At 42.4% G+C, this 14,258-nt stretch overlaps 1 protein-coding gene across 1 annotated transcript in view; it reads right to left on the bottom strand.

The window, feature by feature from the left end:
• Window positions 1–14,258, bottom strand: part of LOC128702404 (uncharacterized) — a 186,661-nt gene that overhangs the window by 36,879 nt on the left and 135,524 nt on the right. The window contains exon 3 of the mRNA XM_070080128.1: window positions 5,306–5,372. Within this exon, the coding sequence (XP_069936229.1) occupies window positions 5,306–5,372 (67 nt within the window). The remainder of the gene's footprint in view (window positions 1–5,305; window positions 5,373–14,258) is intronic.

Genomic DNA, 14,258 nt, shown 5'->3' with positions numbered 1-14,258 from the left:
TGCCTCGTTAATATATACCAGTAACACCTGACTAAGGTAACATAATTACTGCCTCATTAATATATACCACTAACACCTGACTAAGGTAACATAATTACTGCCTCATTAATATATACCACTAACACCTGACTAAGGTAACATAATTACTGCCTCATTAATATATACCACTAACACCTGACTAAGGTAACATAATTACTGCCTCATTAATATATAAAAATAACACCTGACTAAGGTAACATAATTACTGCCTCATTAATATATACCACTAACACCTGACTAAGGTAACATAATTACTGCCTCATTAATATATACCACTAACACCTGACTAAGGTAACATAATTACTGCCTCATTAATATATAAAAATAACACCTGACTAAGGTAACATAATTACTGCCTCATTAATATATACCACTAACACCTGACTAAGGTAACATAATTACTGCCTCATTAATATATACCAATAACACCTGACTAAGGTAACATAATTACTGCCTCATTAACATATACCACTAACACCTGACTAAGGTAACATAATTACTGCCTCATTAACATATACCACTAACACCTGACTAAGGTAACATAATTACTGCCTCATTAACATATACCACTAACACCTGACTAAGGTAACATAATTACTGCCTCATTAACATATACCACTAACACCTGACTAAGGTAACATAATTACTGCCTCATTAACATATACCACTAACACCTGACTAAGGTAACATAATTACTGCCTCATTAACATATACCACTAACACCTGACTAAGGTAACATAATTACTGCCTCATTAACATATACCACTAACACCTGACTAAGGTAACATAATTACTGCCTCATTAATATATACCACTAACACCTGACTAAGGTAACATAATTACTGCCTCATTAATATATACCACTAACACCTGACTAAGGTAACATAATTACTGCCTCATTAATATATACCACTAACACCTGACTAAGGCAACATAATTACTGCCTCATTAACATATACCACTAACACCTGACTAAGGTAACATAATTACTGCCTCGTTAACATATACCACTAACACCTGACTAAGGTAACATAATTACTGCCTCATTAACATATACCACTAACACCTGACTAAGGTAACATAATTACTGCCTCATTAACATATACCACTAACACCTGACTAAGGTAACATAATTACTGCCTCATTAACATATACCACTAACACCTGACTAAGGTAACATAATTACTGCCTCATTAATATATACCACTAACACCTGACTAAGGTAACATAATTACTGCCTCATTAATATATACCACTAACACCTGACTAAGGCAACATAATTACTGCCTCATTAATATATACCACTAACACCTGACTAAGGTAACACAATTACTGCCTCGTTAACATATACCACTAACACCTGACTAAGGTAACATAATTACTGCCTCGTTAACATATACCACTAACACCTGACTAAGGTAACATAATTACTGCCTCGTTAACATATACCACTAACACCTGACTAAGGTAACATAATTACTGCCTCGTTAACATATACCACTAACACCTGACTAAGGTAACATAATTACTGCCTCGTTAACATATACCACTAACACCTGACTAAGGTAACATAATTACTGCCTCGTTAACATATACCACTAACACCTGACTAAGGTAACATAATTACTGCCTCATTAACATATACCACTAACACTTGACTAAGGTAACATAATTACTGCCTCATTAACATATACCACTAACACCTGACTAAGGTAACATAATTACTGCCTCATTAACATATACCACTAACACCTGACTAAGGTAACATAATTACTGCCTCATTAACATATACCACTAACACCTGACTAAGGTAACATAATTACTGCCTCATTAACATATACCAATAACACCTGACTAAGGTAACATAATTACTGCCTCATTAATATATACCACTAACACCTGACTAAGGTAACATAATTACTGCCTCATTAATATATACCACTAACACCAGACTAAGGTAACATAATTACTGCCTCATTAATATATACCACTAACACCTGACTAAGGTAACATAATTACTGCCTCATTAATATATACCACTAACACCTGACTAAGGTAACATAATTACTGCCTCATTAATATATACCACTAACACCTGACTAAGCCAACATAATTACTGCCTCGTTAATATATACCACTAACACCTGACTAAGGTAACATAATTACTGCCTCATTAATATATACCACTAACACCTGACTAAGGTAACATAATTACTGCCTCATTAATATATACCACTAACACCTGACTAAGGTAACATAATTACTGCCTCATTAATATATACCACTAACACCTGACTAAGGTAACATAATTACTGCCTCATTAATATATACCACTAACACCTGACTAAGGTAACATAATTACTGCCTCATTAATATATAAAAATAACACCTGACTAAGGTAACATAATTACTGCCTCATTAATATATACCAATAACACCTGACTAAGGCAACATAATTACTGCCTCATTAATATATACCACTAACACCTGACTAAGGTAACATAATTACTGCCTCGTTAATATATACCACTAACACCAGACTAAGGTAACATAATTACTGCCTCATTAATATATACCACTAACACCTGACTAAGCCAACATAATTACTGCCTCGTTAATATATACCACTAACACCAGACTAAGGTAACATAATTACTGCCTCATTAATATATACCACTAACACCTGACTAAGGTAACATAATTACTGCCTCATTAATATATACCACTAACACCTGACTAAGCCAACATAATTACTGCCTCGTTAATATATACCAGTAACACCTGACTAAGGTAACATAATTACTGCCTCATTAATATATACCACTAACACCTGACTAAGGTAACATAATTACTGCCTCATTAATATATACCACTAACACCTGACTAAGGTAACATAATTACTGCCTCATTAATATATACCACTAACACCTGACTAAGGTAACATAATTACTGCCTCATTAATATATAAAAATAACACCTGACTAAGGTAACATAATTACTGCCTCATTAATATATACCACTAACACCTGACTAAGGTAACATAATTACTGCCTCATTAATATATACCACTAACACCTGACTTAGGTAACATAATTACTGCCTCATTAATATATAAAAATAACACCTGACTAAGGTAACATAATTACTGCCTCATTAATATATACCACTAACACCTGACTAAGGTAACATAATTACTGCCTCATTAATATATACCAATAACACCTGACTAAGGTAACATAATTACTGCCTCATTAACATATACCACTAACACCTGACTAAGGTAACATAATTACTGCCTCATTAACATATACCACTAACACCTGACTAAGGTAACATAATTACTGCCTCATTAACATATACCACTAACACCTGACTAAGGTAACATAATTACTGCCTCATTAACATATACCACTAACACCTGACTAAGGTAACATAATTACTGCCTCATTAATATATACCAATAACACCTGACTAAGGTAACATAATTACTGCCTCATTAACATATACCACTAACACCTGACTAAGGTAACATAATTACTGCCTCATTAATATATACCACTAACACCTGACTAAGGTAACATAATTACTGCCTCATTAATATATACCACTAACACCTGACTAAGGTAACATAATTACTGCCTCATTAATATATACCACTAACACCTGACTAAGGCAACATAATTACTGCCTCATTAACATATACCACTAACATCTGACTAAGGTAACATAATTACTGCCTCGTTAACATATACCACTAACACCTGACTAAGGTAACATAATTACTGCCTCATTAACATATACCACTAACACCTGACTAAGGTAACATAATTACTGCCTCATTAACATATACCACTAACACCTGACTAAGGTAACATAATTACTGCCTCATTAATATATACCACTAACACCTGACTAAGGTAACATAATTACTGCCTCATTAATATATACCACTAACACCTGACTAAGGCAACATAATTACTGCCTCATTAACATATACCACTAACACCTGACTAAGGTAACATAATTACTGCCTCGTTAACATATACCACTAACACCTGACTAAGGTAACATAATTACTGCCTCGTTAACATATACCACTAACACCTGACTAAGGTAACATAATTACTGCCTCGTTAACATATACCACTAACACCTGACTAAGGTAACATAATTACTGCCTCGTTAACATATACCACTAACACCTGACTAAGGTAACATAATTACTGCCTCGTTAACATATACCACTAACACCTGACTAAGGTAACATAATTACTGCCTCGTTAACATATACCACTAACACCTGACTAAGGTAACATAATTACTGCCTCGTTAACATATACCACTAACACCTGACTAAGGTAACATAATTACTGCCTCATTAACATATACCACTAACACTTGACTAAGGTAACATAATTACTGCCTCATTAACATATACCACTAACACCTGACTAAGGTAACATAATTACTGCCTCATTAACATATACCACTAACACCTGACTAAGGTAACATAATTACTGCCTCATTAACATATACCACTAACACCTGACTAAGGTAACATAATTACTGCCTCATTAACATATACCACTAACACCTGACTAAGGTAACATAATTACTGCCTCATTAACATATACCAATAACACCTACTACACCTGACTAAGGTAACATAATTACTGCCTCATTAATATATACCACTATATAAGGTAACCACTATACACCTGACTAAGGTAACATAATTACTGCCTCATTAATATATACCACTAAGGTAACATAATTACTGCTCATTAACATATACCACTAACACCTGACTAAGGTAACATAATTACTGCCTCATTAACATATACCAATAACACCTGACTAAGGTAACATAATTACTGCCTCATTAATATATACCACTAACACCTGACTAAGGTAACATAATTACTGCCTCATTAATATATACCACTAACACCTGACTAAGGTAACATAATTACTGCCTCATTAACATATACCACTAACACCTGACTAAGGTAACATAATTACTGCCTCATTAACATATACCACTAACACCTGACTAAGGTAACATAATTACTGCCTCATTAACAGATGTTTACAATCAGGTTTCAGTTCCAAACTGAACTAAGAAATTTTTAATCATAACTTATAATATCACTCAAACTATTTAATGTTTTAATTCTTTATCAATTTGTATAATAAAAAAAAAGCTTTATTTTGGCTTTTAATTTTAATGATCTGTTTTGATTTATTTATAATTTATTTAACTTACTTGTTTGTGATGAGTTTCTTGCCGATATTTAAATAATTAAGTTGATGGTATTTTGCTTCGCCCAAATCTGGAAAAAAAAATGTATTTTAGAATATAAAAAAAAACATGAAATAAAAATTACACAAAGAAAATGTTCAGAAACATTAAACTTTATAATATATTATATTTTTATTATCATATTGTTTGTTGTATTAAAAAGTTGATAATAAATTTTACTGGCAAGAATAATTTTACTTCAGGTCCGGCAGACATTGTAGACATTGTAGACATTGTAGATATTGTAGACATTGTAGATATTGTAGACATTGTAGATATTGTAGACATTGTAGACATTGTAGACATTGTAGATATTGTAGACATTGTAGACATTGTAGACATTGTAGATATTGTAGACATTGTAGACATTGTAGACATTGTAGATATTGTAGACATTGTAGACATTGTAGACATTGTAGATATTGTAGACATTGTAGACATTGTAGACATTGTAGACATTGTAGACATTGTAGACATTGTAGATATTGTAGACATTGTAGACATTGTAGACATTGTAGATATTGTAGACATTGTAGATATTGTAGACATTGTAGACATTGTAGACATTGTAGACATTGTAGATATTGTAGACATTGTAGACATTGTAGACATTGTAGATATTGTAGACATTGTAGACATTGTAGATATTGTAGACATTGTAGACATTGCAGACATTGTAGATATTGTAGATATTGTAGACATTGTAGATATTGTAGACAGTTCAGTGTGTTAACCACTGTACAGTGCTGTCCTAACACAGGTCAGTGTGTTAACCACTGTACCGTGCTGTCCTAACACAGGTCAGTGTGTTAACCACTGTACCGTGCTGTCCTAACACAGGTCAGTGTGTTAACCACTGTACCGTGCTGTCCTAACACTGGTCAGTGTACCGTGCTGTCCTAACACACAGTGTGTTAACCACTGTACCGTGCTGTCCTAACACTGGTCAGGTCAGTGTGCTTAACCACTGTACCGTGCTGTCCTAACACTGGTCAGTGTGTTACTAACCACTGTACCGTGCTGTCCTAACACAGGTCAGGTCAGTGTTTAACCACTGTACCGTGCTGTCCTAACACTGTAGGTCAGTCAGTGTTAACCACTGTACCGTGCTGTCCTAACCAGGTCAGTGTGTTAACTGTACTGCTGTCCTAACAAAGGTCAGTGCGCTAACCACTGTACCGTGCTGTCCTAACACAGGTCAGTGTGTTAACCACAGTACCGTGCTGTCCTAACACTGGTCAGTGTGTTAACCACTGTACCGTGCTGTCCTAACACAGGTCAGTGTGTTAACCACTGTACCGTGCTGTCCTAACACTGGTCAGTGTGTTAACCACTGTACCGTGCTGTCCTAACACAGGTCAGTGTGTTAACCACTGTACCGTGCTGTCCTAACACTGGTCAGTGTGTTAACCACTGTACCGTGCTGTCCTAACACAGGTCAGTGTGTTAATCACTGTACCGTGCTGTCCTAACACAGGTCAGTGTGTTAACCACTGTACCGTGCTGTCCTAACACAGGTCAGTGTGTTAACCACTGTACCGTGCTGTCCTAACACTGGTCAGTGTGTTAACCACTGTACCGTGCTGTCCTAACACAGGTCAGTGTGTTAACCACTGTACCGTGCTGTCCTAACACTGGTCAGTGTGTTAACCACTGTACCGTGCTGTCCTAACACAGGTCAGTGTGTTAACCACTGTACCGTGCTGTCCTAACACAGGTCAGTGTGTTAACCACAGTACCGTGCTGTCCTAACACTGGTCAGTGTGTTAACCACTGTACCGTGCTGTCCTAACACAGGTCAGTGTGTTAACCACAGTACCGTGCTGTCCTAACACTGGTCAGTGTGTTAACCACTGTACCGTGCTGTCCTAACACAGGTCAGTGTGTTAACCACTGTACCGTGCTGTCCTAACACAGGTCAGTGTGTTAACTACTGTACCGTGCTGTCCTAACACAGATCAGTGTGTTAACCACTGTACCGTGCTGTCCTAACACAGGTCAGTGTGTTAACCACTGTACCGTGCTGTCCTAACACAGGTCAGTGTGTTAACCACTGTACCGTGCTGTCCTAACACAGGTCAGTGTGTTAACCACTGTACCGTGCTGTCCTAACACAGGTCAGTGTGTTAACCACAGTACCGTGCTGTCCTAACACTGGTCAGTGTGTTAACCACTGTACCGTGCTGTCCTAACACTGGTCAGTGTGTTAACCACTGTACCGTGCTGTCCTAACACAGGTCAGTGTGTTAACCACTGTACCGTGCTGTCCTAGCACAGGTCAGTGTGTTAACTACTGTACCGTGCTGTCCTAACACAGATCAGTGTGTTAACCACTGTACCGTGCTGTCCTAACACAGGTCAGTGTGTTAACCACTGTACCGTGCTGTCCTAACACAGGTCAGTGTGTTAACCACTGTACCGTGCTGTCCTAACACAGGTCAGTGTGTTAACCACTGTACCGTGCTGTCCTAACACAGGTCAGTGTGTTAACCACTGTACCGTGCTGTCCTAACACAGGTCAGTGTGTTAACCACTGTACCGTGCTGTCCTAACACAGGTCAGTGTGTTAACCACAGTACCGTGCTGTCCTAACCCTGGTCAGTGTGTTAACCACTGTACCGTGCTGTCCTAACACAGGTCAGTGTGTTAACCACTGTACCGTGCTGTCCTAACACAGGTCAGTGTGTTAACTACTGTACCGTGCTGTCCTAACACAGATCAGTGTGTTAACCACTGTACCGTGCTGTCCTAACACAGGTCAGTGTGTTAACCTCTGTACCGTGCTGTCCTAACACAGGTCAGTGTGTTAACCACTGTACCGTGCTGTCCTAACACAGGTCAGTGTGTTAACCACTGTACCGTGCTGTCCTAACACTGGTCAGTGTGTTAAGCACTGTACCGTGCTGTCCTAACACAGGTCAGTGTGTTAACCACTGTACCGTGCTGTCCTAACACAGGTCAGTGTGTTAACCACTGTACCGTGCTGTCCTAACACAGGTCAGTGTGTTAACCACTGTACCGTGCTGTCCTAACACAGGTCAGTGTGTTAACCACTGTACCGTGCTGTCCTAACACTGGTCAGTGTGTTAACCACTGTACCGTGCTGTCCTAACACTGGTCAGTGTGTTAACCACTGTACCGTGCTGTCCTAACACAGGTCAGTGTGTTAACCACTGTACCGTGCTGTCCTAACACAGGTCAGTGTGTTAACCACTGTACCGTGCTGTCCTAACACAGGTCAGTGTGTTAACCACTGTACCGTGCTGTCCTAACACTGGTCAGTGTGTTAACCACTGTACCGTGCTGTCCTAACACAGGTCAGTGTGTTAACCACTGTACCGTGCTGTCCTAACACAGGTCAGTGTGTTAACTACTGTACCGTGCTGTCCTAACACAGGTCAGTGTGTTAACCACTGTACCGTGCTGTCCTAACACAGGTCAGTGTGTTAACCACTGTACCGTGCTGTCCTAACACAGGTCAGTGTGTTAACCACTGTAACGTGCTGTCCTAACACAGGTCAGTGTGTTAACCACTGTACCGTGCTGTCCTAACACAGGTCAGTGTGTTAACCACTGCACCGTGCTGTCCTAACACAGGTCAGTGTGTTAACCACTGTACCGTGCTGTCCTAACACAGGTCAGTGTGTTAACCACTGTACCGTGCTGTCCTAACACAGGTCAGTGTGTTAACCACTGTACCGTGCTGTCCTAACACAGGTCAGTGTGTTAACCACTGTACCGTGCTGTCCTAACACAGGTCAGTGTGTTAACCACTGTACCGTGCTGTCCTAACACTGGTCAGTGTGTTAACCACTGTACCGTGCTGTCCTAACACAGGTCAGTGTGTTAACCACTGTACCGTGCTGTCCTAACAAAGGTCAGTGTGTTAACCACTGTACCGTGCTGTCCTAACACTGGTCAGTGTGTTAACCACTGTACCGTGCTGTCCTAACACAGGTCAGTGTGTTAACCACTTTACCGTGCTGTCCTAACACAGGTCAGTGTGTTAACCACTGTACCGTGCTGTCCTAACACAGGTCAGTGTGTTAACCACTGTACTGTGCTGTCCTAACACAGGTCAGTGTGTTAACCACTGTACCGTGCTGTCCTAACACAGGTCAGTGTGTTAACCACTGTACCGTGCTGTCCTAACACTGGTCAGTGTGTTAACCACTGTACCGTGCTGTCCTAACACAGGTCAGTGTGTTAACCACTGTACCGTGCTGTCCTAACACAGGTCAGTGTGTTAACCACTGTACCGTGCTGTCCTAACACTGGTCAGTGTGTTAACCACTGTACCGTGCTGTCCTAACACAGGTCAGTGTGTTAACCACTGTACCGTGCTGTCCTAACAAAGGTCAGTGTGTTAACCACTGTACCGTGCTGTCCTAACACGGGTCAGTGTGTTAACCACTGTACCGTGCTGTCCTAACACTGGTCAGTGTGTTAACCACTGTACCGTGCTGTCCAAACACAGGTCAGTGTGTTAACCACTGTACCGTGCTGTCCTAACACAGGTCAGTGTGTTAACCACTGTACCGTGCTGTCCTAACACAGGTCAGTGTGTTAACCACTGTACCGTGCTGTCCAAACACAGGTCAGTGTGTTAACCACTGTACCGTGCTGTCCTAACACAGGTCAGTGTGTTAACCACTGTACCGTGCTGTCCTAACACAGGTCAGTGTGTTAACCACTGTACCGTGCTGTCCTAACACAGGTCAGTGTGTTAACCACTGTACCGTGCTGTCCTAACAAAGGTCAGTGTGTTAACCACTGTACCGTGCTGTCCTAACACTGGTCAGTGTGTTAACCACTGTACCGTGCTGTCCTAACACTGGTCAGTGTGTTAACCACTGTAACGTGCTGTCCTAACACAGGTCAGTGTGTTAACCACTGTACCGTGCTGTCCTAACACAGGTCAGTGTGTTAACCACTGTACCGTGCTGTGCTAACACTGGTCAGTGTGTTAACCACTGTACCGAGCTGTCCTGACACAGGTCAGTGTGTTAACCACTGTACCGTGCTGTCCTAACACAGGTCAGTGTGTTAACCACTGTACCGTGCTGTCCTAACACAGGTCAGTGTGTTAACTACTGTACCGTGCTGTCCTAACACAGGTCAGTGTGTTAACCACTGTACCGTGCTGTCCTAACACAGGTCAGTGTGTTAACCACTGTACCGTGCTGTCCTAACACAGGTCAGTGTGTTAACCACTGTACCGTGCTGTCCTAACACAGGACAGTGTGTTAACCACTGTACCGTGCTGTCCTAACACAGGTCAATGTGTTAACCACTGTACCGTGCTGTCCTAACACAGGTCAGTGTGTTAACCACTGTACCGTGCTGTCCAAACACAGGTCAGTGTGTTAACCACTGTACCGTGCTGTCCTAACACAGGTCAGTGTGTTAACCACTGTACCGTGCTGTCCTAACACAGGTCAGTGTGTTAACCACTGTACCGTGCTGTCCTAACACAGGTCAGTGCGTTAACCACAGTACCGTGCTGTCCTAACACTGGTCAGTGTGTTAACCACTGTACCGTGCTGTCCTAACACAGGTCAGTGTGTTAACCACTGTACCGTGCTGTCCTAACACTGGTCAGTGTGTTAACCACTGTACCGTGCTGTCCTAACACAGGTCAGTGTGTTAACCACTGTACCGTGCTGTCCTAACACTGGTCAGTGTGTTAACCACTGTACCGTGCTGTCCTAACACAGGTCAGTGTGTTAACCACTGTACCGTGCTGTCCTAACACAGGTCAGTTTGTTAACCACTGTACCGTGCTGTCCTAACACAGGACAGTGTGTTAACCACTGTACCGTGCTGTCCTAACACTGGTCAGTGTGTTAACCACTGTACCGTGCTGTCCTAACACAGGTCAGTGTGTTAACCACTGTACCGTGCTGTCCTAACACTGGTCAGTGTGTTAACCACTGTACCGTGCTGTCCTAACACAGGTCAGTGTGTTAACCACTGTACCGTGCTGTCCTAACACAGGTCAGTGTGTTAACCACAGTACCGTGCTGTCCTAACACTGGTCAGTGTGTTAACCACTGTACCGTGCTGTCCTAACACAGGTCAGTGTGTTAACCACAGTACCGTGCTGTCCTAACACTGGTCAGTGTGTTAACCACTGTACCGTGCTGTCCTAACACAGGTCAGTGTGTTAACCACTGTACCGTGCTGTCCTAACACAGGTCAGTGTGTTAACTACTGTACCGTGCTGTCCTAACACAGATCAGTGTGTTAACCACTGTACCGTGCTGTCCTAACACAGGTCAGTGTGTTAACCTCTGTACCGTGCTGTCCTAACACAGGTCAGTGTGTTAACCACTGTACCGTGCTGTCCTAACACAGGTCAGTGTGTTAACCACTGTACCGTGCTGTCCTAACACTGGTCAGTGTGTTAACCACTGTACCGTGCTGTCCTAACACAGGTCAGTGTGTTAACCACTGTACCGTGCTGTCCTAACACAGGTCAGTGTGTTACCCACTGTACCGTGCTGTCCTAACACAGGTCAGTGTGTTAACCACTGTACCGTGCTGTCCTAACACAGGTCAGTGTGTTAACCACTGTACCGTGCTGTCCTAACACTGGTCAGTGTGTTAACCACTGTACCGTGCTGTCCTAACACTGGTCAGTGTGTTAACCACTGTACCGTGCTGTCCTAACACTGGTCAGTGTGTTAACCACTGTACCGTGCTGTCCTAACACAGGTCAGTGTGTTAACCACTGTACCGTGCTGTCCTAACACAGGTCAGTGTGTTAACTACTGTACCGTGCTGTCCTAACACAGGTCAGTGTGTTAACCACTGTACCGTGCTGTCCTAACACAGGTCAGTGTGTTAACCACTGTACCGTGCTGTCCTAACACAGGTCAGTGTGTTAACCACTGTACCGTGCTGTCCTAACACAGGTCAGTGTGTTAACCACTGTACCGTGCTGTCCTAACACAGGTCAGTGTGTTAAACACTGTACCGTGCTGTCCTAACACAGGTCAGTGTGTTAACCACTGTACCGTGCTGTCCTAACACAGGTCAGTGTGTTAACCACTGTACCGTGCTGTCCTAACACAGGTCAGTGTGTTAACCACTGTACCGTGCTGTCCTAACACAGGTCAGTGTGTTAACCACTGTACCGTGCTGTCCTAACACAGGTCAGTGTGTTAACCACTGTACCGTGCTGTCCTAACACTGGTCAGTGTGTTAACCACTGTACCGTGCTGTCCTAACACAGGTCAGTGTGTTAACCACTGTACCGTGCTGTCCTAACAAAGGTCAGTGTTTTAACCACTGTACCGTGCTGTCCTAACACTGGTCAGTGTGTTAACCACTGTACCGTGCTGTCCTAACACAGGTCAGTGTGTTAACCACTGTACCGTGCTGTCCTAACACAGGTCAGTGTGTTAACCACTGTACCGTGCTGTCCTAACACTGGTCAGTGTGTTAACCACTGTACCGTGCTGTCCTAACACAGGTCAGTGTGTTAACCACTGTACCGTGCTGTTCTAACACAGGTCAGTGTGTTAACCACTGTACCGTGCTGTCCTAACACTGGTCAGTGTGTTAACCACTGTACCGTGCTGTCCTAACACAGGTCAGTGTGTTAACCACTGTACCGTGCTGTCCTAACACAGGTCAGTGTGTTAACCACTGTACCGTGCTGTCCTAACACTGGTCAGTGTGTTAACCACTGTACCGTGCTGTCCTAACACAGGTCAGTGTGTTAACCACTGTACCGTGCTGTCCTAACAAAGGTCAGTGTGTTAACCACTGTACCGTGCTGTCCTAACACTGGTCAGTGTGTTAACCACTGTACCGTGCTGTCCTAACACAGGTCAGTGTGTTAACCACTGTACCGTGCTGTCCTAACACAGGTCAGTGTGTTAACCACTGTACCGTGCTGTCCTAACACAGGTCAGTGTGTTAACCACTGTACCGTGCTGTCCTAACACAGGTCAGTGTGTTAACCACTGTACCGAACTGTCCTAACACAGGTCAGTGTGTTAACCACTGTACCGTGCTGTCCTAACAGAGGTCAGTGTGTTAACCACTGTACCGTGCTCTCCTAACACAGGTCAGTGTGTTAACCACTGTACCGTGCTGTCCTAACACAGGTCAGTGTGTTAACCACTGTACCGTGCTGTCCTAACACAGGTCAGTGTGTTAACCACTGTACCGTGCTGTCCTAACACAGGTCAGTGTGTTAACCACTGTACCGTGCTGTCCTAACACAGGTCAGTGTGTTAACCACTGTACCGTGCTGTCCTAACACAGGTCAGTGTGTTAACCACTGTACCGTGCTGTCCTAACACGGGTCAGTGTGTTAACCACTGTACCGTGCTGTCCTAACACTGGTCAGTGTGTTAACCACTGTACCGTGCTGTCCAAACACAGGTCAGTGTGTTAACCACTGTACCGTGCTGTCCTAACACAGGTCAGTGTGTTAACCACTGTACCGTGCTGTCCTAACACAGGTCAGTGTGTTAACCACTGTACCGTGCTGTCCAAACACAGGTCAGTGTGTTAACCACTGTACCGTGCTGTCCTAACACAGGTCAGTGTGTTAACCACTGTACCGTGCTGTCCTAACACAGGTCAGTGTGTTAACCACTGTACCGTGCTGTCCTAACAAAGGTCAGTGTGTTAACCACTGTACCGTGCTGTCCTAACACTGGTCAGTGTGTTAACCACTGTACCGTGCTGTCCTAACACTGGTCAGTGTGTTAACCACTGTAACGTGCTGTCCTAACACAGGTCAGTGTGTTAACCACTGTACCGTGCTGTCCTAACACAGGTCAGTGTGTTAACCACTGTACCGTGCTGTGCTAACACTGGTCAGTGTGTTAACCACTGTACCGAGCTGTCCTAACACGGGTCAGTGTGTTAACCACTGTACCGTGCTGTCCTAACACAG

Source organism: Cherax quadricarinatus, unplaced genomic scaffold (assembly GCF_038502225.1).
Source record: "Cherax quadricarinatus isolate ZL_2023a unplaced genomic scaffold, ASM3850222v1 Contig158, whole genome shotgun sequence".
In the NCBI taxonomy this organism is placed as follows: domain Eukaryota; kingdom Metazoa; phylum Arthropoda; class Malacostraca; order Decapoda; family Parastacidae; genus Cherax; species Cherax quadricarinatus.
The sequence above is the reverse complement of the archived record's forward strand: the minus strand, read 5'-3'. Positions and strand labels throughout refer to the sequence as shown.